The sequence below is a fragment of the Lepisma saccharinum genome, chromosome 18 (assembly GCF_977018435.1).
Source record: "Lepisma saccharinum chromosome 18, izLepSacc3.1, whole genome shotgun sequence".
NCBI lineage: Eukaryota > Metazoa > Arthropoda > Insecta > Zygentoma > Lepismatidae > Lepisma > Lepisma saccharinum.
Window position 1 is genome coordinate 22,727,333 of NC_139246.1, and position 27,666 is coordinate 22,754,998.

Consider the following 27,666-nt stretch of genomic DNA (forward strand, 5'->3'; position numbering starts at 1 on the left):
AAAACTTCTGAAAAATTTTTAGAGCCAATTTTTTGCAAACATATTAAAAAAATTACATAGATTATGTTGAAAAATAAAAACTGTTTTCAAGTCAGTATCTGACATAGTAGTTTTTTAACAAACTTTTGTAACATACTGACTTACTCTCGTAGATCAATTTTTCTTAATTGCTTTGCTCGCAATATAACAGCTTCCTCGTCTTCATAGGCATGCGCAGACCCTCTGATTAGGGGGAAAACAGGGGGAGTATACGTATCTATAGTATGTATCCGAACCAATCAAAAATCCCCTTAGTGTAATTTTAGGCGTAATATATTATGTATGTATGTATGTATATGTAATTAAATACAGCAACATAGAGGCAGCATAACTGACGAACAACAAGAAATTTGCTAGAGAACGAAGCGGTATAGTTCAATTACATAGGAAATAATGTACCCCCCCCCCGCCTAGTTGCTCTGAACTTTCATCGGCTTGAAAATACTTCATATTATTTAAGAAAATACGTAATATCGTTTAATAATGGCGATAATTTCTAGGTGAAAGTATAATAATATAGGAGCATGGACGCCTGGAAGGGGGGGCAAGGATGGCCACACCTCCCCTTTAGAAAACGAATATCAACCTAGAAGTATATATTTCTCACGTGTAATATAATTTCGGTCACAGTAATTTACATTAATTATTAAATGGGTATATAGGGATGCGATAATTACAAATTCAAGTAGCATTTTTTAGGAGGCCACACAATTATCAGGACAATATGCATCGTTTACCCCCCTTGAAAAAATACCTTGCTTGCCTCTCTGTGGAAAAATTATCCAGACATCCATGATTAGGGGAGGCAATTGCGCCTATGCATTGATTTTATACTTGTTGCTTAAAACAGGAACTGAACAGAAAAAAAAAAAGATTTTCTTTTAAAGTCATTTTATTCTCAAAATGACTAAATGGTATTATGGCTACTTGAAATGGAATTTGAACCACACATCAATGTCCCTTTACCACGAGACCCCTTGAATACAAGGCGACAACGTTAGCGACAACTGATTCACTTTGTGAAGATGTACAGAGCATTCCCTGACATTCGCTACGAGACTCGGCGGCAAGCTGCCCGGAATCAGCGCTTGTCTTTCCCGGTGAACGGGTCAGCGACAGTCGCTAGAGTCGGCTATTAAAATTACAGTTTAAATATTGTGTACTAACCTTGACTACAGAAGGTGTTGAAAATGATGTCCCTCTGCTGCAACACATTCCTGGCATCTCCGAAGGAAATTGGCATTTACACGTGCAAGTTCGTCTACTGTAATTCTCCCGATTTCTCGTACAATACTCTCTTTTAACTCACGGATGGTGTGCGGATTGTCTTTGTATACTTTATTTCCCCATTTTTCTTTCCACTTTTATTCAGAACTGACCCTGTTACTCTAGATTTTTTACGAGGTTTAATATAGTGGTCCTATGTGGAACGGGAACACCAGGAAATTTCGTTGCAAAACGACGTCGCACTTCTCCACAATTCCTCTTTCCGAAGTAACACTCGACAAGATAAATCCTTTGTTGTAATGTAAACTTTTATGGTGCCATATTAAGCCACAATCTTCAACACACGGACACGACACAACACAACTTCCGAGGGAGGATTATACTGGCGTCAGTCTGCAACGTCAACAGAAATGGAAAGAGAGCGAAAAAAACAGACTGTAGCGTGCGAAAGTCGCGGACCCGTTCACCGGGAAAGACAAGCGCTGATCCCGGGCCGCTTGCCGCCGAGTCTCGTAGCGAATGTCAGGGAATGCTCTGTAGTAGACAAATTTCATGTTAAAAAAATAAAAGTGTGTGAAGATTGGCGAATCTTAGAAGATGTGTGTTTGGGTTTTTGTTTTAAGTACACTTTATGCACAGAAAAGCTAATCGGAACTGGAACTACAGTTTAAAGTGGAAAACGAACCATTTCGTGCCTCCACCGGGTATCGAACCCGGAAACCAGGCCTTCGGTTGTGGAGACGACCTACTACTGGGTCATGAGAACTTAGCTAAAATTTAAGACATTTTTAATACAGTATTTGAAGTTATATAATTTGTTTCTACTTCAATATTTAAACTTCGAATTAGTGGTAATAAATTCCTGTTTCGATCACGTCATGACTCATGACAACGCGAGTATGAATATGCATTATTCCTTGATGATGTTACCCTCAAAAGACAGCTCAACCAAGATGAGAAGATCCGCGGGAAACTCGCGTACTAAAGTGGATAGTCATTTGTTTCCTTCTCTCGCTTTCCATTGTCTTCAACAACGTATATTACACCTCTGCTTTCGCTGTGTACAGTTTTCCCATTATTGATGACATTGCCACTGGCATTATGGCAACGCAAGGGCATAATTATGGCAAACAGTTGATTGCATTGCCATCGCTCCCATTGCGGTTGAAATTCGACAACAACGCCTCATGCGTTTACAGAGTGATAACTAAACGTATGTGTTGTAGCGTTGATAATTGAAAAAATATCAATGTGCGATGAAGTGATAAGTGAGGGGTCATACTGGTAACTGTTTTTCATCGTACGACTTCATAAATGTGCCATGCAAAAGAAAAAACCTTGGGCTCACCGGAAATACAGCTGTAAATACATCATCAGTTCAGGATAAATGAGACATCTGTCTCAAGTGGATCCGGACATATGTCTTTGTATATCAAAACGGAAACAACAATTGCACATGAATCACCAATGAGATAACACAACACACGACGAGACAATGACGTTGCTATAACTTCTAAAAAAAAAAATAGTAAGAGAAAATCAGGGTTGCCAAGACCATTATCGGAAAACTTGAAATTCGCAAACAATATCACATGCATAAGCTTGCTTTCAGGGCCGGCCCTATACTGTGTTTGTTACAACTTGTCAGCTTTCCCGCGCTAGCGATCGCTTGACAGTTTCTGTGCCAATGAGAAACGAGGAAAAAGTCGTCTGCTGGGCAGCGAGGAGCGAATGGCAGCCAGAAGAGAGGCGCTTACGCAATCGCTGTTGCCACGTTGTGGTCTAACTCCCATATGTTTTTTATGTGTCTGCAAGAAGCTTGTTTTGTAAGCGTGGTGCTGATTAGCGTCATGTTTAATTTGTGAATTCCCGCGTATTTTATGCGCAGGCTGGCTTCGGCTTTACCCAACGCGGGGTTCACTCGGTCTACAGCGGCAACGCTGCGTGTGTCTGGCCTGCTAGAAATGCCAACGACCGGCAAGCGCGGGAAACGGGACAGGGTCTACCAAACGCGTATAGGTGGGCGGCCCCTATAAAGAAAATTTGTGAAAATCAGAGATTTTTGTTACTTAGTCTGAAGTAGAGGCATAACACAATATAAACATAATGATTAAAAAATAATTAATTTATACGTATTTCGTAACAGCAATAATCAGAACAGTGTCACAGGAACGGGGTTACAGGGGTACAATGTACCCTCAAACTTTTCGAGGGGGTACATTACCCTCTTAAATCCGTAAATCCAAGTTGTACCCCCCTAAAATAATTTGACACTTCTTTTCTACTCTTGCGGCGGCCGATCCTAGTTCTGGCAAGGGAAGTGGGGAGTGGGGATTACGCCGCAGACCAACCAGAAAACAGCGGTGGCGCCGAGAATCACGACGCGGCAAGAAGTACTACGTGAACCTCGTTCTACTTGCTGCGTTTCTTATCGTTCTGGATTGGTTGCTTCCCCGCTCCCCATTTCCCTCGACAGCATTAGGATCGGCCGTCGTAGCAGTATAAAAGACCTTTAGTACTGAAGATAGGTAACTTCTTGATAGAATAGGATTGTACAGTGGGATCCATGAGTATTACCGTGCAAAGTGTCCATCACCATGTTCGTGCACTTTATTTGACCCAATAAGAGCTTCAGGAATTAAAAGGAAACTCAAAACAAGCTGTTCACAACTTCTCCACCAGCATACATAAAAATCCATCGCTTAAAAACACATAGGATGCAAGAGAAAAAAAATATTGAAATGGTCGTGGACAATTTGCACGGTAATACTCATGGATCCCACTGTACTGTAAAGGACGATATTTTAAATAACACTGGCAACCATGACGACATCGATTAATTGAGTGCCACAATGTGTTTGCTACACGCTGTGCAATTTTGTGCAGAATAGGGGATTTCCCGAGGTAAAGAGCGGGTTAGGTTGAAACACGTGGAACAATACCGAGGCGTGTAATCCGTTTCAGTTTCATTATCGCCACTAGGAGCTGGGTGATCATATTTATAAGTTGCTTTATTTGTTCCTTGCAGAAGTGAACCGAAACCTGAAGTCAACCAGAGTTACATACAGATGTGAGTACTTTTTAATATTTCACTTCGATTTGATAACATGTTGCGCTAGGCTAACCGCAACGTGGAGCTATCCTTTATGTCCTGTCTCGAGGAAGCAAAATATATAGTGCAAACAACACATACAACGTGTCACCGCACAAATCCTCACGTGTATAGACGCTATGAACCCTCGAAATCGATATTTTATACTGAATGTATACATCCACGTAGCATATATTGAGAATTGCCACTAATGGATTGAGTTTGTAATTGCTATACTTACACGACTCATTTTGATCAGTATGATAAAATAACTGTAAATTTGGTTTAGGAAGGTTTTATATCATCACACCAAAGTCTCGATTTGATTTTGATTTTTTTTATATTTTGCGTCGATTTTTTCCACTTTTTGTTAATCGCGACGGTGATGAGGGTGAGTGATGATATGATGAAGTTAGTGAAGGGAAACTCACAAAGACTCAAAGAACACCCATGCTAAAGTCTGCGCGTTTATTATGTCCCCATCGGCAACCCTTTCATGAAACTTAACACTGGCAACAATAGCTAGCAATAGCCAAACCGCTCCCGATAAGCGCTTGCACTCAGACGTTGTTGCCAAATTTTCTTTACATTTCAAGGCGCATTTCATTATTTTTGCGCCATAACCACGTGCGGGGTTGATTTTTTTTAACTAGTTGTGTTGTCTTATTTCTTTGTTGTGTTATGGTGCTGTTTTGTTCCTTTGTTATAGCGTTGTGCTTTGAGTTTGTTTTTTAGACTTTGCATAATGCAAGATATCACTCAGGGCTGTTAGTGAATATCCCAAGCATCAGTGCTCGAAAAATTTACCTCAGGCCGGGATTCGATCGCAGGATCCCTCGCGTCGTAGCGCTCTGTGCTAACCACTCCATCACGGAGGTCGGTTAAAGTCTAGAAACAAGGCCGAGTTTCTCGGACATATACTCTCGGTCTCGTCTGAATGTTACGGTAGTGAGCTTCAGAACCGCTATATTTCTTCACTGGGATCGAACTTTGGATCCCTTGATTGCAAAGAGACCACGTTACCATTACGCCTCAGTGGCGCAACCACATACGGTCAGGGGGACGTTTCATACTACTACTACTAGTACTACTACTATTATCATTACTATTACTAAAGTAGTTTTCACGTTCAGAAGACACAATGGGCTCTTATGGACAATGCTTTTCTTATGGAAAATACGAGCGCGCTGTTGTGAAATTTCTCGATTTACAAATTTAGCTTACGTAAAATCGGTACCTGCAGTTTTCCAGGAAATTTTGTAGAGAATACGATGGTGAGCACAAAAAAGTGGTAACTTGTTTACATATTTTTTAGATAAATTAAAAACGCAAATTTTCTGTGAAAACAAAATTTTTACATTGTTTTCATTCCTAACGTTGAAACATGCCGTAAAATTGAAGAATTCATTATGAAAAAAATTGACACTGTTTTCTAATTGTCATAGGTGATGGCGGTGCTCAGAATTTATCAATACTTTAAAGCATATTCGCTATAAAAATATTTAAATAAAGTATGTGGAGATTTTATATATTCGTGCAGTAGAAAATGTCGTCGCTGGTCATTTTTTGTTCTGTAATTCCAAGTAAAAACTTCCAGCGACAAAGTTCTGAAGAAAATAATGAAATTATTTTTTATAACCACTCGAAGGTTCTCAGAAATATTACTTCCATGCATTTGGAGTTTCTTTTTAACCCGAACCGCGCGCGAAGTAAGGGGACGTTGTCTGGCCATCGTGAGCCGACTCACCGCAGCATTCCGGCTTATCACCACCAAGTTTTCGAGTTGTTATTTTATTTTCATTCAGTAAAAATATTAACTTCATTCAGTTTGTTATAATAGAATTGCAATTACTTTAATTTAATAATTGACAATTATTTCCAATGCTGCTGTTGTGAGCAACATTAGTGCTGTCGCAAATACACGTTGTTTTTGTTTACATTACTGTCGACATTAATACTGAAATGAAGATCACCTTTCAGTTTCCAACGTACACATAAATTCATAGACAATAATGAATTTATATATATATACATATATATATATATGTAACACATTACCATATCTCAATGTTATTCTATGAAATAATTACAGAGAAAGGCGAATGAATATTAAATGTGCCTGTGTATTAAATTAAATCTAATGGGAAAATGGCATGCTAATGAACTGTAATGTTCACAGTATAATATTAATATTAATAATTACATATAATTATCATTATATATATAAAATATGTAACACCTACATTGTGAAGGAAGCTCATCATTTCCCGGCGACATGAGCTAGCGCTGTATTGGCAACACTGTACGGTTTCTCCATAAGCGCCGTTGTGTCTTCTGAACGTGAAAACGACTTTAGTACCACCACCACCACTAATAATAATAATGAACAATTTAATAAATAATTTAATTTAATGTATTATTATTAATAATAAATTATGATGCAATTATTATTATTATTGGCACGTTTATCCTCGTACTGCCTCCCCCCTCCCCGTAGACAAAAAATCGTGGTTGTGCCTCTGCTACGCCATCGGGGAAGCAAGAAGTGTGTGTCGTTGTAGATCTGGTTTCCTCCACTCGAATTTTGAGACGAGACCGAGGCTTTTCTCGTATCGGTGTCTGCTTGAGATTCTTCTAGAACGTCCTGCATTCTTTTTGCTGTGTGTTAAGTCGGCCTTGTTCCACAGTTGCAGGCACGTGAAAGACATTAACAGCGGAAAACACAATCGATAATAAACGTTTACGATATGAAGTCGATTTTTGCGGCAGTAGTGGTGTTATGTCTACAACTCGAGAAGGTCACAGAATCCACACGCAATAGTCTCTAAATTCAGTGGCATATTTAAGGATACTGTGAGGCTTCGCCTTCAGGAAATGTTCTCCAACTCATTAAATTGGTAGCAACTTCATTAAATTTCATTCGGGTAAGTTCGAAGCAATGACCCAGAAATGTTTTGATTTGCGTGTGTTTCATTTAAGAAAAGGCCAATAGTTTTCAATTTCTAAAGAAAATTTACATTACCTTGCCTTGTCAATAAAAAAAAGACAATATTCTAAAGAAATTTAGATTTTTTTAATATTTTTTTTTTAGAATATGACTATTTTCAAGATAATTTCACCAGTTTTTCAAATATGTAAAATAAAGTTAAAGTGATAAAGCCTCATTCCATCGTTTGCAGTTAACTGTAAACAATTTTTACTTCCTCATAAAGTTTTTCGAGAGCACAAAGCAAGACGGCGGTTTCGATTTTTTCAAGCGGGTGTCAGTGTAAAGCATCCTGAAAAATTAAAATATCTCCAGAATGAAATATAATAGATTAAATGGATTCTGAACCTACCCCCTCAGAGGACACAATGGGACCGGTATATTATCCTTCATAGACATTCTAAAATAGGTGCCACTTTATATAGGGCGTTTCAATCGCTAGAGAGATGTTTTATAAGTGACATTGTCTCTGTGAACATTCCAAAGTACTCCAATTAAATTTACAGATAGAAGGTTTCCCTCCCCACAGAACATAGTTCAATAAATTGGTTCCTCACTTAATTTTTTTGTTGTTGTTTTCTTGTGAGTTTTCTCTGTACACTGGTGAACTTGATATTCACCAAAATTTCATGTTTACAACAAACAGTTCATATTTTTAAAATTTTCATATATAATATTGAGCAATTTTCTAAAATAAAATATAATTTATATGTGGCCGCGGTGGCTCAGTCGGTGCCGGACCCTGTGGCCGAGTGGTTGGTTAGCTCATCGCGCTGCAACGCTAGGGGTCCCGGGTTCGAATCCCGCTCGGGCTTGGATGTTTGTGTTCGTCCAAATAATGAGAAACAATGTGAATACAGTGGAAGTTGACATGTGTGAAAGTGTACGAATGTTTGAATGAGGGGGGTACTGCCGAATAGGGGTATTCCTTAAAAAAAAAAAAGTCGGTAAAGCGTCTGACTACCATGCTAAAGGTCCCGGGTTCGATCCCAGGCCGGTTCAAATCCGGGAACTTTTCTAACTTTGGAAGCGGCCCCTGGGGGAAACCGTGAGTGGTAAAAGCGGTCAGGGCCGTGATGCTGATCACATCACCCCCACTCACGACCGGATCAAGAAAGTGTGGGGCGTTACCCCCACACCCCCTATACGCCTTCATTCAGGGGAGCACTTTGCCATTTTTATATTTTGAAATATTTAGTTAATTAATTCATCTTGAATATTGATTCAGAGGCTTACTAAATTAATATATTCACACTGAACTTACTTATTATTCCAATCATATCAATCTTTGCATGACTTTTTGCATTAAACTTTATGACAATTTGCAGAAGAATATATATATAAATACATTTGTTCATTTCATTTGTTTTATACTATATATATTTGTCATTCAAAATCTACAATCAATCATCACTTCCAACTCAAAGTGAAAAATCGCAAATTGCCAATTGCCTAGAAGGTTAAAAAGACATTTTTTTAAAAAAATAATATTACTGATATTTAACTTAAATTATTTTTTTAAAATAACATCACTGGTATTTAACTTAAATTATTTTACTATACTCCGTCCCCGGAATGTCTGGAGCGAGCAAGCGAAAGTAAGTCTCTGCGCAAGTAGTGTCACGAGAGACAAGGCGCCAAAAATGGGGTCAAAGACAGTTATATTTCCCTTTGTAGAAAAGGTTTAGCATAGTGCGGGGGCAAAAGTGGGGGTAGCAACTGCCCCCCCCGTAATCGCCGCCACTGAGAGAATGTAAATATATTGCACTGTAAGAATACGTCCTGGTGTAACGGTAAGTACTGAAATTACATTGATTTAATTGCATATTTCCTGTCGGAAATTAGTGTGAATAATCTGACTTCCATATAATATAGTTAGTCACGTAATATTATTACGTAACTAATGCCTGTGCAGAAGCAATTTTTATCACCTACCTCGCCAGTTCCCACTGAGGCGCTTGAAGGTAGGGCTGTTTCTTATTACTCTAATACCATTGTAGGCTGCAACACTTTTCTTCCATTCTTTCTCAACGAAATTTACTACTATTCATGGTGCTTCTGATTCATTGATAGCACTGGTCGACATGGGTTAGGATGTCTCGCATTCTAAATAATTTCAGCATGCTGATTCCAAGAATTAAATTCAACAGCAATATAGCCTATTAACCAACAAAATGTGTAGTTTTATTACTTTCCCAATAGATGGCTCTGTCCAGATAGTAATAAAATATTGATTTTCTACAATACAAATCCTCCAGTTTTGAAATATAAATTAACATAGAATTGTATACATTTAATCCACCTTCTACCTTCACGTGACATATTGGCATAACAATTGTACTACCTTTTAAATTAAGTATTATTTTCGAAATCCCTCATAAATTTTTTGGAGCGAATGTAGAATATAGATAATGTCTCTAATTTCGTTAATATTTGGTATACTAACTAAATTTGACCTTCTAATCACGAATCTGTTGTTAAAATGCCGCCGACACGTCTGGAAATCGTGAAAAAACCTGATGTAAGTTGATTTTTTTTAAAAAAAAAAGCTTTTTCGCATTGTTTTACGAACAAAATTTTAACTATGCCTGCCTAACCTAACCTAACCTTGCCGGAAATGGTTCGTGGGGCTATCCGTGAATGGTTTTGGGGGCTATCCGTCAATGTTTTGTGGGGCTACCCGTGAATTTTTACACGCGTCCGCGGCATTTTAACAACAGATTCGTGATTAGAAGGCCAAATTTAGTTAGTATACCAAATATTAGCGTAATTAGAGACATCTCTATATTCTTCATTCATACCAATTTTTTTGTATAAATTTTTGAAAACATACGTTTCTTTTTGTTTTTTTATGACCACTGTAATTGTCATTCCGGGTTCGATTTTTTTATTTGGTTTATTTCGCTTCTCTGCCACTTTTCGCTAATCGCATAGATGATGATGATATCATGAAATTGATGAAGGGACACTTCCAAAAGATACCCGTGCCCAGGCCGGGATTGGAACCCGGGATCCATGGATTCGTACCACTCTGTACTAACTAACCACTCCACCAGTGAGGTCGGCATTTGTCACTAGCTTCCACGTTAGAGCATTCTTCATCATTTTTTGACATCTTTTGTGGAATAACACTTTCCATAGAAACACTGCTCTCTAATGTTCCAAGTTCTTCATCCGTTTCTTCTTTTCTGAATTATATTGTTTCATGTTGATTTATTGCTTTAAAGCGAGCTCTTATTTGATGATTATTATTGTTACGTTTAACTTTCATTTCTTCTTCACTTGTTTTCTATCTCTCTCTCCCTCATTTTCTCATTTACTTTTTCTATCTTTCCGTCTTCCTTTTTTCTACGTTTCTCCATCTCATCTTTCTTTTTCCTTTATTTCTTTCATTCCCTTTATTTCTTTCCCCGGTTCTTCATTTTCCTTCTTCGTGTCTTTCTCTTTTTTATTTTTTTCTCCGTTTCTCTATCTCACACTTTTCTTTTTTTATATTTATTCTGTTTCTGTTTCCCCAAAATGTATATCTTTTTGTCTCCAATTCTGCCTCTTTTCTCAGGTACTTTCATCCCATCTTTATTTCTGTTCTGTATTGGTATTTTTCCCCTTTTGCTTCTCTGGTTCGAATTTTCTTTTCCTCTTTCTGTTTTACTCACTTTCTCTCTACACATCTCCAATTCTTTCTATCTCCTTTATTTTTCTGGAGAAAGGACTTTGATAGAGGTTGGTTCTTTCAGTGGCCATGCAGAGGTGTTGGCTTCACATGACTTTTTGACTTCATATGACACACACACACGCACCTCCCCCCACACTGTATATCTCTATACATTTAAAATAAGATGTGAGTATATATTGGGGGGAGCAAAATAACTGCCACGACCCTTGAGGTAATTTGAGAAGACAGAAAGTGCCTTGCCACTCGGTTTCATCTATCTGATGTTCTTTTAAGAAGAGAAAACAGCCCCTCCCACCTTCTTGCGTACTTCACTGTCAGAAAGACAAGCGGTTAGCGAGAACCATGGCAACTTGGGAGATATATACTAACAGCGCCAATCCTGACCTGCCTAACTCACTCACCTATGCATCTAATAGCAGATATAAGCACTTTAATAGGTTAGGTAGGTTAGGTTTAGTGCTTTTATCGTATTTTGTACAACAGGCAATAAACACGTGACGTCATAACATCCTTACTGACAGTATATTTCCCAAGTTGCTGAAGCTGTGTCGCTAGCCACACGTTGAAGTGGCACAAAACCAGGCGTTTAGGAGTGTGTTGGTGCTGCATCTCTTGACATTCTCTCGGTCTAGTCTCGAGTTTTATATCCCTGTCTCGTTCTCGATTTCGACTCGATTGTCGCTTGTCACTTCCTGCTTCAGCATTCATACCAGGGTTGTTAAAGGTCCAGGAATATTACATAAATTTAATTCCGGTCCAGAAGAGAAAATGAGCAAGCGTAAATGGGTTCTGGACCGTAAAGAACCTTTTTATCTGTAATGTATTTCAATTGAGGGGTCTAGTGAGAGAGGGAGCTATGCCACTTTGACAAAAAATGGAAAAAAAATGAGTTTTCTAAAGCATTGCATTGAGTCATAATTTGTATAACAAAGGGTAATTTTTTTTCTGAACATATTGTTAGGTAAAGTATTCAAAAGGAAAAATATGAATTTCAATATAAATACCATTTATTATGAACATGTGTGGTATATTGTTGTGGTATACCCATGTGGAAAAATCAATCTACCGCATCAAATACTTTGAACGAGGCTTAAATACTTTTGCCTGAATGTAAATCATGTTCACAGGATTACATATGACCTACATAAAGACAACTTCATATTTCTTCTGGAGGATCTTCACTGTCCATTGTTTCTGTGGATTTTAGTTTTTGGTAAACACCATGCAGAACTGGAGGAATATAAGGCATTATTGCCATGATATCTTTTAACTTCAGGGCTGATATTAACTCTAGCACCGGTTACTGCAACACAACCTCTGCCACTCCTATTGCAGACACCATCAGTAAGTGGCATAGCTCCTTCTCTCGCTCAAAATGCTGATGAGGACGTATTCAAGAACTCAGAAAATCTGCTGCAGAACAAGCGGGAGTTATGCCACATGGTTGTAGTTCACATGATAGATGACAGATGGTAGGAGAAGACTGAAAATGGCAAAAAATAAAATTTTCAAGATTTGTGGCATAGATCCCTCTCTCACTAGACCCCTCAATTCCTTCCAGGAACATTTTATCCGATCATTTTAAAACCCCAGAAAGCTAACGTGTCCTGTGCCAAACATTAAGGCTAACCATTCGTCTGCTGGACTACGGATTTCTTCAGAATTAAAACGCAGTCTAAATTTTGCAAAAACTATTTTATTTACTACAATAGCTAGTATTTACTTCCAAAATACATGAATAATTTGGCAGGAATGCAAAATTATATTTTTATAAGTCTTATGTGCACTCAAATCAACACTTTGACTGGTGCTCACCACACATGGCTTCGGAGCAATTGAGCAGAAGAATCTAGCCATCCTCATCTTGCTGGAGGAGCAGAATGCACAAATTTTCCTCCCTTGTTGTTGTTGAGTATCTGCATTAGTTCTTTGGCATTTCCACATTCAGGATGATAGGAAAATCTTACGAAGTTGCTGTAGAAGTTTTGGTGTACAGTGGTGGAAAAAAGTTCTTCCCCATAAGACTTAATGGCAGTAAATAATGCCGGAAAGGTAGGCAACACACATTGCACCTTTAGGTGATCGGGTGATTCTGTCTGTCTCAAGGAGCAACTTGTCTTTCATGCAATAGCCAACAGACACAGGAAATGTAGGAAAGTCACGTGACTTGTTAGGTGGAATGTTGTTCGTCATAAAATCGCCTTTTCTCAAGCCAGGTCGCAGAACCGACAAGAGTTATAGCCTATGTCCGAAAATGATTCCCCTAAAACCGTTGAACGAAACGCTAAAATAATTATTACCTTAATTACAAAGGCTACTATACCATATGTGCCGCGGTAGCTCGGTCGTTAGGGAGTTTGATTACCATGCGAGAGATCTGAGTTCGATCTCCGACTGGGGAGAATTGGAATTTTGTCCACCTGTTCAAGTGGCTCCGCCGCCCACCCAGCGTCGTATAAAGTGGGTACCTCTAGGAAACTTTGGGGGGGGGGGGGTAAAGGCGGCCAGGGGCGTGGTGCTGATCACATTATCTCCACCTTCGACCGTAACAAGAAAGTGTGGGACACTAACTCCGCACCCCCTACACGCCTTCATGGCTTGGTGCAAAGCACAAGGTAGCACTTTGCTTTTTCATTTACTATACGTCCCGAGTTTGTCGGAACAGAACTTTCTAATTTCTATGTGGACTTTCCTCCAAGTTCCGTAGGGATGTGAATAGGCTCCAGTTTTTTTTTGACACAATTCATCCATGTTATATTTCGTTATAAAAACCACGACCGATATCCTGTGTGTGTGTGGGGGGGAGGGGGGGCTAAAATTCAAACACTACTCCATTCTCCGATTCTTCGTATCAGAAATAAATCTTAATTCCACACACTGAAAATGTAGCATTTCCTACATCTTAGCATGCAAATATCTAGCAGCAAAGTAATGTGTAGGCACATATTGGTTCGGATACCACTTTAAACTGTAGGTGCATTCCCGATTAGCTTACTGTGCATAAAGTGGACTTAGACACCAAATGAACCAACCAACACAATCCCGTTATTGTCCAGATTATCGAAACCAGAAGCTTCGTCGCGAATAACATAAGCAGGAAGACAATGTGAAATTACCGAACAGAAACAGAACCTAGAACGGCTAGATTGGATTAAATCGACGATACAGCACGCGTTCTGAAATGAAGAAGAATACGAAAGTTGAAGGACCTCGATACACCCACACACTTTTCCTCCCTTCAATGGTAAGATATCTTTCTTGCAGAGAAGCCTTTACGTAGGCCTTCAAGGCCACAAGGAGAAAGTGTTCATCATGCAATGACTGGACCAAAACACAGGTCTAGTTTGATATGAAAGCTGTGTTCCTCCTTATTTCGTTCGTCATTGATAACAGGAACACGGGCCTCGTCTGCTAACCCTAGTTTCGTAGAGCAGAGGGCTGTTTGCCACCATTTGGTTCAGTGACCTTCGCTCGTAGTTAGCAAGAGTGAATGACTCACCAGATACCTGTTGCCTGTGAGGTTATACAAGAATAGATATTTCGTTTGGGTCTGTAAGTATTGTTTCATCTGCAGTTATATCAGTTAACGTTCGAATTGTTTCCTAATGGTTACGTTATTTATAAATTAGTTCTCGAGAGTGAGCTTTCTATCTATTCATATGGGGGGAGGGGTATACAGCCTGCATGTATTATTTTTTTCCTGAAACAAGAAGAAATTCCAAGACAAAGAGAGACATAGAAGAGTATTTAACAAAATGAAAGAAGATAACGAAAATGTAAATGTTTAAATAAATTATTTTATAGATTGAGTGAATAATATTTTCTCACGGGGCCTCCTCGATGGCTTAATGATAAAGTCGTCACCTTATAATCAAGGATCCCAGGTTCGATACACGGTGGATGCACGTAGTCGTTCGTATGTCATTTTAAACTGAAGGTCCAGTCCAGATTAGCTTATCTGTGCAGAAAAACTAAAAAAGAAATTGTCACAGTGTAAGAAAATGTCATGTTCAACCACATACAAAAACCAACACAATTATGGATCGCAACGTATTTTCTCAGATCCATTTTAATTATACGTGCATGATAAAATAACAGAAGTTGAGGAAAGATAAAGCCAAGCGAAACGCAGATGCCTTCTCCAGAATTTCAAATCTCGTTACGTAAGGTTCTGGATTGAAGTCCCAGGCAGGCATGGCTTTCTTGTTCTTGCCCTTTTATCTGCTTTATTTCATCATAAATCGTCGTTATGGTTTACCTACAGGGGAAGAATAATGACAATTGCCAATACAAAGCCAATAACGAACAGAACAACAACTCAATTAGGCAGATGTCAAGAAAGAAACAAGACTATACAGTGTTTCCGTCTCTCGGTTTCTCGCATTGAAAATTGCTCTCCCGTTCTCGGTCTCGGCTAGTTAAATATAGAAATCGAAAAAGTATGTGAAGATACATATATTTCATATATATATCCCGGTTTTATAGGAGATTTCGTGAGAGATGAAATAAGTACTCTTCGATCATGTTTATTTTTATTAGTTTTGTTACGTAACATCACTTTTCTTTGTAGTCGCGGACGAGTGACCATTACATGAAATTAATGACGAAAAACTCAAACACCTGTGACAAGGACGGTACTCAAATCCGGGAACTTTGGTGACGAGATCGAAGGTTGACCACTTAATGAGCTTGCCCACCGAGTCTGCTTAATGTTGCTTGTGTCAGGTAATTCGAAATAACTGTCAATATCCCACATTCATTATCATTTGTTTCATAATTTATCTTATTGATGTTATTAACCTGAAGTCGAAGAAATAGTTGAAAGGCAATAATGCAAGATTGAATGTCTCTGATGTTACTTCGTGCCGAATAATATGACGTGATATTATGATATGAATATATTAATAATGTAATATGCCTAGTCATTCCATTGATTGATCCCAATTGCGCACACAAAATATGGTATAATGTCCACTCCTAACCAACCTCCATGGCAGAGTGGTTAGCACAGCGCGCTACGACAGCATGGGCCCCTGGTTCGAATCTCGGCTTGGCCATGGGTGTTCTTGGTGAGTGTCCGTTAATCAATGTCATCATATCATCACTCATTACTCATCTTCATCGTCGCTATTTTCCAAAAGTGAAAGAATAGCGACACTAAATAACAAAAATCCAATCAAATGGAACATATTCACCGATTTAATTCTATACCGTACCATTTATGACTGCTTCTTGCTTCATTTTACTACATCTCAATTGTTTTCCGATTCGAAAAAAATTGGAATGTTGAGCAGTTGATTGTGCATTGTTTCGTTGTTTGGTTTGTTTAATTAACGTCGCATTAATTAGTTTTAGACCAATCGTGACAGAGGGAATCGAAAGCACAAAGGAAGGGGAAAAGACAAGTTAGAGACCACGGCTCTCTTTAAAGGTAGCATTCCTTGAACACGACTGAATATTATGGATAAAATTTGTTTCGCTTTTTCCTATTTCTGTTTCAGTTATTTTACTTCGCTTTTCTTCTACCACTCGCGTTAATCGTGTCGGCGAGGAAGAATTATAAACTCGTGAAATGGACGATGGGACAAAAAATGCCTCTCCCACGGTTCGAAACTGTGACCACAAAATATTGTCTTATTTTTAAAATTTACGCCAAATATGGTTTCACTCGTCTTTTTCTCAAGGCGTTCCATTGCCTCTCCGATGGCGTAGTGGTAACGTCTTCGACATGTAACCAAAGGCTTCCGAATTCAATACCAGATAGAGGAACATTTGGTTCGGATCCCACTTTTATCTGTAGGTCCAGTGCGTAAACTGGACTTAAACCATTAACGTGTGGCATGTGGCCTGTGATGAGAACCATCATTTCAGTGAACCTTCTTGACAATGAGTAGTATCAGTCGAAAAATATTTTCTTACCAGCAGATCTTGTTAAGAAACCAGTTGCTGAAATGTTCTTCTTGAGGCCACGTAGAGTCCAGCGCAGATATTTCTGCCGTGCGATGCGCGACAGAACTAAAGAAGCAGTGTTGCTAATGGAGCAGATAGAAAAATCGCTGCAGTTCGCCGATGCACAGCTGTTACGTACAACAAGGAAATTAGAGAATTCAGGTCTATCTAACGTTGAGTTTTAAACGCCATGCATTATACCAGGACTAGGATTAATATGTACTAACAAGTGGCTTTGTATGTAGCGACATACATATGGACTAAAAATTCGCAAAATATGAACTAACACATAAGTAAAATTACCAAAAATGCTGCAAAGAAGACTTCTTCACACGATTCCTTATTTGAGTGATTTCAAACAAAATAAAAAAAATATTATTTTTCATTGCATTAATGCACTGGTGGCGTTCTAGCTGTTCACTCCCAAAACCCGTATACACTGGTACGGAACTGCAACGGCAGATAACAACATGCCAACGTGTTAAAAAGCGACAATTGGACCACAACACTCCTCCTCAAGCAGTATTATTATTTCCTCTCTGTGATCGGCGAAAGTCGGTTGCCTTTGTTCTACATTTACAAACGATGCCGGTTTCCACAACAATATCAAGTACATATACTGCCACTAGACGATAAGCTGTGCGGCTTTTTCTTTTGCTATGAACCAGGGCTGGCGCTATAGCTCTTTTCAGTTGTTACGGCGTGCGCTCTAGAAGCTGGCAGGGGAAGTGGAGAGCGGGGAAACGACCTATCCAGCGCAACGAGACAGGCCGGTTAGAGAGAGAGACTGCAGCGTTGCCAGAGTAGCGGGAAAGGCGAGTTGAAATCGAAAGAACCATGAAATACAGACGTCCCATTGTTCGTGTATGGCCTGAGAATGCGTGTTATCCCCATCTTGTGGTCAGTAGAATACCGATAAGTGTATGATATCAAGGGTATACGTTGTAGGAATTCTTTCCAACTGTACCGAATGGTAGCTAGCATTGTCCATTACAATCACTGCGTCTTTGATATTCCTTTCGTCAAGCGTATCTAAAAACTGCAAAAACCACTGAAAACTAATTTACATGCCTGTAGAAAACCAGTGTGACTGGAACCTACGTGACAAACAATAATGCGCCCACCTTTACCCACGGGCACTTTTAAACCCCCTGTACCCTCTTTATTTTGCCAGATTTTCGTTGGAGCGTAATTCTGATCTATGTACGTTTCATCTAAATGAAATACCTATATAGGGCAAAGGTTCCTTATTTTTTAGAAGATGCATTTTTCTCAAAAACGTTACTCTGGCTGTAACTCGTATATCGGCTCTCTCCATCAGAAATCGTCTACCGTCATTGCTCTTTTTGTACTTGAACCCCATATACTTCAGTATCCTTCACAACGACGAAACTCCCCACTGAAAGCTTATTAATGTATGCAAATCAACGAAAACTTGTTCAGTGTTGGATATTCACCCTTTACATAATACCCGAGGATAATTCTTCTTGTTATATCTTTATCGCAACCGTCGATTGCCTTTGTGATACTGTTCCTTTTGATTCGTTTGCGCGGTGATTCAAGACTGTCTTTGCCTTCCCTAACAATATGCTGCACAGTTCGCGTCACAATGGAACAGCGAGAGTACAAATAAACGTAACATCACATGCCACATACACGTTTATCGAAGAAACAATGCAGTTAGGCAATACACGACGCGACAACAATTACTCCCACGTATGTTATTCCTACATTCCGCTCATAACAAACAGGAATCAACACTGGGGCAAAATACCATCAGCAACGCGGTGAATTGGCAACACAGCAACGTGCAGAACGAAGTTAGCGCCTGCAGCTTCCTCCCGCAACTGCCTAACTCTCGGCTCCACCGCTAGGTGGTCTGTTCTCTGGTTGGTCAGCGGCATGTTCCCCGGTCCCCACTTCCCCTGCCAGCTTCTAGACCGCACGACGTAAGAACTGAAAAGAGCTATAGTCATTTTGCCTCCCTGGGCGGAGGCGGCAGATGCCGCTCCATTTCGACCCCCCTCCCCCCGCCATTACGCAGCAACGGGAAATTGAAAATCAATATATTTCTAAGTAAAACATCAAAATATAAAATAAATAATGAGACTTCTTATGCTATTTCAATACTATTAAGCGCAAAATAATATCTCGCTCGACCACAGTTTTCAATAGGCTTATTTTTTTCTTCTCTTCAAATTTTGCCGCCCTGGCCAGTGGCACGGTTCGCCCTCCCTTTCCGCCGGCCCTGCTATGAACTTGGTCACCCATCAAAGCATGGTAATTTTAACACAGAAAACAATATGCATCGCATTAAGCAGAAAAAATGACAGCCTCCTCTTCCTTCACCTAAATCCCATCTTTCGCAGCAAACGTCGCAAACTCTCTTGACTTCCCGCAAAATGTATGTCCGCCTGTAATTTGACATGCAATTTTTTCAATGTCGGCACTTCATTTTCACGCAGAGCGTAGTCGTATATGCGCCTACGGATAACGTTTTCATCGAAAGCGTTCACTGACGATTTGGTCGCTGGTCTTTGTTGTTCTTTCTCGGGAGTGTGGAATGATGTGGAGGGGCCTTCTGACATCTCAAGAGATTGTCTTTCGTTCATGATAGCCCTGATTGTTCGTTCAGGAACTCCAGTCGCAGCCGCTGCTCTCTTGTCAAAATGCTGTATTGGGATGCTAACACCTTATCTGGCTTCCTCCTTCATGAACTCGTGCACGTTGCTTAGAATTTCCCGAGCTTGGCTATGTAAGGTTTTTTATTTCAACTTTGACAGAACTGGAGGTATTATGGAATTTAACCTTCATTAACAAACACACACTTTCACATACACACGCAATACACGCACACAACGTCAAACCGGTAAAATACTTAGTATGAAATAAAAATATGGTGCTTCCAATCCAACAAAACTCACCGTCATTTTACCTGCCTTTCCCCTTCCGTGACAGAAATAGTGCTTCATTATTACAGTTGGTAACACTAGTTACTAGCTAGCCAATGAACATGCACTGCATAAAAGAAGCAACCACTACGCCGTGCTATATTGCCACATTACCGTCCCTGCCGAACGGTGTGAACCGCGAGCTGGAGAGCTATTCAATTGTTTTCAATGATGTTTGCACGAGTGTGTCCAGGAATGGAATGACAATATGGCAACAATAGCGAAGGTTTTCGAGCAGGGTAGAACACGTGATACTAAGAGAGAGGGAGACGAAACGAAAATTGGTATCTACGCAACGGCAAATTTATGTGTGTTGTACTCTAGCACCCAGGTGTTGTTTGTTGTTGCTGGGGCGGCATGAGTCATGTGACTCATGCTATCAATGCTCAATCCTTCCCGAGAACTCAGATCCACCAGACAAACTTAAGCGAATAATTTGTTATTTGGATTGCATAAACAACAGGCTTTAAGACGATACGAAATTCTAGGTCCCGTGGCCCAGGTAATTCTTTCTCCGACTGTACGTAGACACTAACGTTTCGTCTGCCAGACGGCGCAAAATTAAAAACACACTGAAGGAACGCTTGTAAAAGGACACCGATACTTCCCTGTCAGTCTCTCTGATCCAAATAAAGGTAGTTGTCGCCTTGAAATGAAGGGGTCCCTTGTTCGATACGCGGTAGAAGCACATAGTGGTTCGGATTCCACTTTAAACTGTAGGTCCAGTTCCGATTAGCCTTACTGTGCACAAAGTGGACTTAAAACACTAACTCAAACCAGGAACGGGGAGCGGAAGGTTTTAGTGGAAGGGGGTTAAACAGGAAAACGGCCCCATATGCGTAGTCTGCCAGACGACACGTTAGCTTTTTAGGGTTAAATACGGTTGAGGATGTGATGTGATTTTGATAACAGAACTGCAACTACAAATCACAGACTACTTCTCCTTGCAGCATAATGGATTCGACGGAGAATGACATCATCAGAGTGATCCTGACCGGTGCCCATTCCACGGGCAAGACGACGCTATTGGAGGATGTCACGAAGGCCCTGCCAATGCTGAAGAAGGAGTCTGAGATCGCCAGGCAAATTATCAAATGCAGGAACATCCACATGGGTGTCTTCAAGGACCCTAGCAAGCACGAACACGAATTCTATTCCCTCAACTTGGAAATCCTGGAGAAACAAGTTCAACTGGACAGCGTCAACTGCGAGAACAAGCAAGGTGGGTACTACAGGTTTTACTGGGAATCAGCATGCGAAATGATTCAAGACTTGTTGGGGGAGAACAATCTTCACATACGTAAACAGTAGCGGCGTTGGGTGTCATAACTGGGGGGCAAGGACAGTTTACTTTCTCTTGTAGAAAAGATTTAGCATTAAGATGCCATAGTGCGGAGGCAATAAGTGGGGAGAACTGCCCCCCCTTAGTCACCCCCACTGCACACAAATAAATAAATATGAAACATGTGTAAAATTATGACATATATATTTTCATCATGTTAGGAAATATAAAAGGAACGTACTAAATATGTATTATAAAATGTATTATTCTTAAATACATATAAAGTAATTATTTTTTACTTTTTTTCATATCAGATATTATTTATAAAGTAGCAAAGTAATTCCTTTACTAACTGGTTAAAGATAATAAGAAATCACAAAAATAATTGAAATAGTTTTATTGTATATAAGTTCTTGTTTAGTTCTTGCTTTCTATTAATATAAATGAATTAAATTTTATAATTTTATTTGTTTTGGCATTCTTGTTTTACTTTTATTACGATAATATTGTTATTGGTGTAGATCAGTTAATCTACACCAATATCACTTTAAATGAAGTGAATGGGGGGAGGGAGAGAGAGGGAGGGGGGAGGGAGAGGGAGGGAGAGGGAGAAGAGATATCAGGCAATATTGAACATACACAAAAAGTAGTGTGGTTGTGAACGTTGCATGATAATATATTATCCTTAGTACGTATATTTGAAGTCAAAAGTAATTGTTTGTGTTTACTTCGTCTCTTCTTTATCATGCCTTTTTGTTATGTCTCCCTTTCTACTGTCGCTTTCTTCTTTATTCTTTCTCTCTATCGATGTTCAGCTATTTTCTCACTTCTCTCTCTCTCTCTCTCTCTCTCTCTCTCATCCTTTCTTTCTTAGTCTTTCTTTCTTACTCTCTTTTGTTTTCCTATTTGTCTCTCTTTCTGTGCGTTTGTGGGTTTTGTTTCTTCATTTCTCTATGTTGTATATTTCTGCCGTATGTTTTCCTTCTCTTTCTCTCTCTCTCTCTCTCTCTCTCTCTCTCTCTCTCTCTCTCTCTCTCCCTCCCCCGTTAATTCACCTTATTTCATTCTATACCGCTTCTTTTATATCTCTTAAATATTACAGTGGATCAAATGAAATCGGAACAGGGGCCACATAATGAAATCAACAAGGTTTTTTTTAAACCAAGGACATATTTAGGGGGTCACCCCCCGAAAGACTTACCAAGCACTACAATTAAATAATAAAAATATAATTGTTTAGTATTCGTTCTATATTTATTGTTGGCTATTTATTTATTCTTACTTTTTCCGGCTGAACTTATTAGAAGGCAAGGATTATATTTTGATCATACGGCTTTGAAGGACAGTACCAAATAAGATTTATGCACACTACTACTTATGATAATATGCATAAAATATTAATCAGAAACTTTACTTTTCGTCAACTGGATCTATCTCCTTTTTTATTACATAAAATTCTTTATCTATTTAACATTAATTTTCCTTGTTTTTGTACAAATTTTGGCGATCTTAAGTACACGCAAACTAGATAATAAATATTTGATGTTATACCATTTTTTCATATTCATGTAATAATAAAAATGCAATATTAATCAATTTACATATTTTAATTAATATTTAATTTAATTATGACGTAAATATTTTTAAATAAACATTATTATTATTATTATTATTATTGAGACGCTTGGTTCGGACCCCCCAAAATATATTTCTAGATACGTGATCGGTATGACACTGTTGTGAGGTGAAATTAGAATTTCCAAAGTATCCACATGTCCCTCACAGACGACCCAAGAAGTGAACGGTCATCACTCACGGACGCTGCGGCCTCAGTGATGAAAGTGGAAGATCTTATCCTGGAAGACCAACGAGTAACCCTCCACATGACCATGCATGCAACTGGTCTTAGTTACAGGAGTGTGTGGGAAATTATTAACGACAAACTTCACATGTCTAAGGTGGCAGCTCTCTGGAGTTTCGTGATTACTGACTCCTCTCCAGAAGCAAGCACTGCGTGATCTGTTGAGGCCGATGTGGATCTAGTCCCAAGTAACTCTTTATTGTTCCCTGAAATGAAAAATCGACTGCTGGGTTGGTGATTCAACAACACAAAATGTCATGCAAGAGGAGGAACACTGTTTTTCGACGCATCTCAGGACTTCTGCAATGACGGCTTGCGGAAGATCAAGAAACGCTGGGAGAAATATGTGCATTAAGTTGCTGTTTCCTTTAGTTCATGGTGATAATTAAAACTTTTCGATACCCCCTCGTATATATTATCCGGCGAAGAGAGGTGCGAACTTAAGATAAATTTTGAGAGTAAGGTGATTTGGGGGGGGGCAAGATCGGCATAAACAATACTTTATATATGTAAATATACATAAAATGTGTAATTATAACACTATTAAGCCTTGTTTCCATGATATGAATAACTAAATATGCTGACCAAGGCAGTAATTTATTTTATTAAAAACATAAACTAAAAGTAACGTTTCAGCCTTCTAGCAAGGTCCTCTTCAGACTCTGTATCAAGTACAAATGTTTATATTTTTAATAAAATAAATTACTGCCTTGGTCAGCATATTTAGTTTTTCATAAAATATGTCCTTCTACGTGAATTTTGGGGGAGCAGAAAGTTCCTTGGCCCCACTCCTCCAATGAGTTCTTCCCGAAAATGTCATTACTTCAGTAAGCAGGGATTTGAATCCTTCCTACATGATTGACACCTTTCTCCTCTATCCTAGGTTAAAATCGAAAAATGGAAAACCCGAGCTTCCATGAATAGATTTATATTTTCTTAAAAAAACATTAGCTCGGTGTCTTTTTCTCCTCTTGGGCCTCCCAGGTGACGCAGTGGTAGCGTCATCGCCTTGTAATCAAGGAGTCCCGGGTTCGATACCCGGTGGAGGCACATAGTGGATCGGATCCCACTTTTAAACTGTAGGTCCAATCCCGATTAGCCTTTCTTTGCATACAGTGGACTTAGAGCAAGAATTCAGTTCATTTAATTTTCCTTCTCAGATTACATTGTGGACAGAGGTCTTGATCCCGTCGTTTACGTATGGCAGTATCTTGGGGAAAAGAAGAGAGATGAGGTATGCGCAAGCAACGGTTTCAAGGAATACGTCCAAAGGTGAGTGCTATATGTTTTCGTAGGCTTTAACCGTGTCCCAATTTGCAAGCGTGCCGTTATGTTTCATCCTGTGGCTTTCCCTTGCCGTCAAGAAATAGAAAAAGATTGGCAAAATGTAGACAACAAATCTGTTTTAGGCAACAAAAAAGAAGGGTAAATATTTAAACGATATCCAAGATACGCCGGACCCTGTGGATGAGTGGTTAGCACATCGCGCTCCGACGCCAAGGGTCTCGGGTTCAAATCCCGCTCGGGCATGGTTGTTTGTGAACGTCCATTCATCAATTTCATCACTCATCCCCATCTTCGCCAATCAGCCAAGAGGCACAAAACGCGAAGTAAAATAAAATAAATCAATCCAGTCCAAGATACATGAACAGAGAGAGAGATTGGATGACAGATTTGTTGAGAATCCATTTGGTAGAAACTAGAATTACGGATATGATAATTCAAGGCAGGCACGTAGCCAGGGGGAGGACTAAAGGGGCTTATGCCCCCACCGAAATCCTACAAATATTAAATTTAAATAGAGTGTAGTGGTAATTAATTTTACTTCCTTAACTAGTTTTCTTTGTGAGAGCTTGTACAATATAAACTTTAGGAGTAAAATTTCCCCCTAACTTTTAAAGTGTTTTATTTTAACGGAATGTATAAAAGTTAATAACAAAATACAATAACTATGAATTTCAGTATACTAACTGTACAAAATATAGGAAAAAATAATGTCACTCATACGGTAGATATTGTAGCAAAGTCTCTTCATTTATATAATTATAATGATAACAACAATAAATTTGGATTAAATTTGGTTTATTTTTAATAACTTAAAATAGTTACTATTAAATGACAATTATAACCGTGGTAATATTTATTATTGTCATTATAATTTCTACTAATCAAGTTTTTTCAATGGCCTGTCCCCTCTACAAATATTTCTGGTGCGCCTCTGCGGGTAAGGGATAAGCCCCCCTCCCGGAAATAAAATCCTGGCTACGGGCCTGTCAATATATATTTGACAAAATAGATAATTTGAAATTTAGATATCTATGTAATGTGTAAAATCATGTGTGTGTGTGTATATATATATATATATATATATATATATATATATATATATATATATATATATTCTCACGCTGTGTGTATTTACCGTGTGTAATTCCAGACTAAAGAACGGCAAGTGCTTGATATTTTTGATCACCCCGCACAAGGAATGCATAAAGCCAGATGGTGTTCGGATGCCCCCCGTGTTTGCGGAGTTGGTCAGATACACAGACTTGATGGAGAAGTTCTTGAGAAGCCACAGGATCCACTTCCAGCGCGTCGAGGTTCTCGATCGCCAACAGCGCCAGGACATCGTGACGAAGGAAGTGCTCAAGATATGGAAAAAGAACGAAGAAACGAACACGGAGTGTGCCAGGTGCACTTAACGTTACGTACCTCAAGTGTTCTTCTGGGTGTTCCAGACGGTGTTGTTCAGTTGCTTCTGGGGGACCTCTGTAGAGTGGACACTGATTCAACCATCAAACCAAGTGATTTTAAACTAATCCTTATTCTAGACCCGAATCCTCAAGATTCCTTAATCCAGTCGCGTCTCCAGAAAATTTCATTTGGGGGGGGGGGGGGAGGTCTGAGTGTGAACAAAAAATTTCAGGTGGGGTCTCCGTCAGTGGTCATGCAGAGATGTATCATTTTTTCACCTTTCTTTCTTGCTCTAATTCCATCTCTCTCCCTCTCTTCCACCATGTTCTCTACCTCTCACTTTCTTTCTGTTTTCCCTGTCTCCTTTTTTCTCCATTTTCCTACATCTATCTTCCTCCTCTTTGTCTATTGCCTTCATTCTCTCTCTCTCTCTGTACATGGCTTCCACAGTTTATGTACCTACACCTGTCTTTCCACGTCTCTTTGCTATCTATCTTTCCATTTCTTTTCCACTTTGTTTCACTATTTCCTTTCTTCTCTCTTTCTTTCTATGCTCGCTGTTTCTTTCTCTGTTTATCCATTTATTCATTTTCTCTCACTGTTTCACTGCCCATCTCTTTCTTTCAACATTCCTTGTCTTTTTCATCCTTCTGTTTGTGTCTCTGCCTCTCTCTATCTGTCACTTTATTTATCTCATTCTTTCTCTCTTTAGCTCTCTGTTTGTATGTGATTCTTCGTCATTCGTGTCCATCCCTCTCGCGACACCCCTGATTGGTTCTGTCATCTATAAATCTTCATTATCCAAATTAATCCATCCCCATTCTTGCTGAATATCCCCCAAATTCTCACAATGCCTTCATTTATGGCCATTTCAATTTTAAATTTGCCATTACACTTCCAATATATATATATATATTATATATATATATATATATATATATATATCCTTACCTACTCCCCACATTGAAAATTCTGGTTACACCCCTGCATCAGACCTTTACAGACTTAACCAACGATACATTACTAATTGTCACATTGGATAACTTTTCAGGATAATTATGAAATGAAAAATCTTTTCTCTGGACCTTGAAGACTGTGATAAACAATATATAGTGTTCAGTTCCTTTCAGTTAGAACCAGAAAATATTGTTTTCATTTTTGGATTTTGGGTGGGTTTCTTTTTAACTTAATGGTCATTTTCCACATATATTTAGCGTTTTTATTGATTATTAATCATTTGTAGGTTTTAGGTTTTCTTCCCAGTTGTTTCATTTAGTGGTATTTATTTGTATGACGTCACAAGATCCGTCCAAACCGTGGGCCTTACTAAGATAAGAATTCTACTGTTTCACCACAAATGGCGATATGACAAAATTGTGGTTTTATTTTTCTATCAGTGTTGTATCTATTTGATCAGAGTCCTCCATTCTATGCAGGAACTTTCCTTATGATACAGTACTATTGAAAGCTAGTGATGTGTTTTAGGCAACACAAAATGGTCATATATTACGAGGATATATACAAATAAAAAAAATGTCTACGAACTCTGGCATTGTCCCGCACCCTTAAACATTCCATACCTTCAAGTCAGGTTTACGGACTACTTCTAGACAATAAAGACTAAGAAAAAGGCAAAGGACGTATCAAATGGTAACTTTTTTCAACGTGTACTAGTGTTTAGTAGTCACTTATGTAGTTTTGATATTGTTTACAATTAAAATTCAAAATTCTGAATTTGGTTAACCAAATTTCGCACATCTGTCGCTTTTCCATTAGCTTTAAAAAAAACTAGTGTTTTTCAGAAATACCTCTTCCTCATTATGATATACCTGTACTGGTAAGTCACTTTGTAATGTGTATATATATGTAAGTTACATATTTATATGTAAAATCCATTAAAAAACATTTAT

The 27,666-nt window shown here is 38.9% G+C and overlaps 1 protein-coding gene across 3 annotated transcripts; it reads left to right on the forward strand.

The window, feature by feature from the left end:
• The first annotated feature begins 4,174 nt into the window (after positions 1-4,174).
• On the forward strand, positions 4,175-27,666 carry LOC146001899 (uncharacterized). Of its 3 annotated transcripts, none has more exons than XM_083139616.1 (4): positions 4,175-4,336; positions 20,870-21,141; positions 24,223-24,334; positions 25,500-27,666. In XM_083139616.1, exons 2-4 carry the CDS (start codon positions 20,874-20,876, stop codon positions 25,762-25,764), a joined length of 645 nt encoding a protein of 214 aa, XP_082995742.1. In that variant the 5' UTR covers positions 4,175-4,336; positions 20,870-20,873; the 3' UTR covers positions 25,765-27,666. The 3 variants fall into 3 exon arrangements, with proteins under 3 accessions (XP_082995742.1, XP_082995743.1, XP_082995744.1); XM_083139617.1 differs by lacking the exon at positions 4,175-4,336 and adding an exon at positions 7,168-7,281; XM_083139618.1 differs by lacking the exon at positions 4,175-4,336 and adding an exon at positions 9,281-9,307.

What these genes read in the sequence shown, in the direction of transcription:
- LOC146001899 (XM_083139616.1), top strand. Translation starts at nt 20,874, where the DNA reads ATGGATTCGACGGAGAATGACATCATCAGAGTGATCCTGACCGGTGCC. An exon ending in CAACTGCGAGAACAAGCAAG is followed by an intron (nt 21,142 to 24,222) that starts GTGGGTACTACA and finishes TTTCCTTCTCAG; the next exon opens with ATTACATTGTGGACAGAGGT. An exon ending in TTCAAGGAATACGTCCAAAG is followed by an intron (nt 24,335 to 25,499) that starts GTGAGTGCTATA and finishes GTGTAATTCCAG; the next exon opens with ACTAAAGAACGGCAAGTGCT.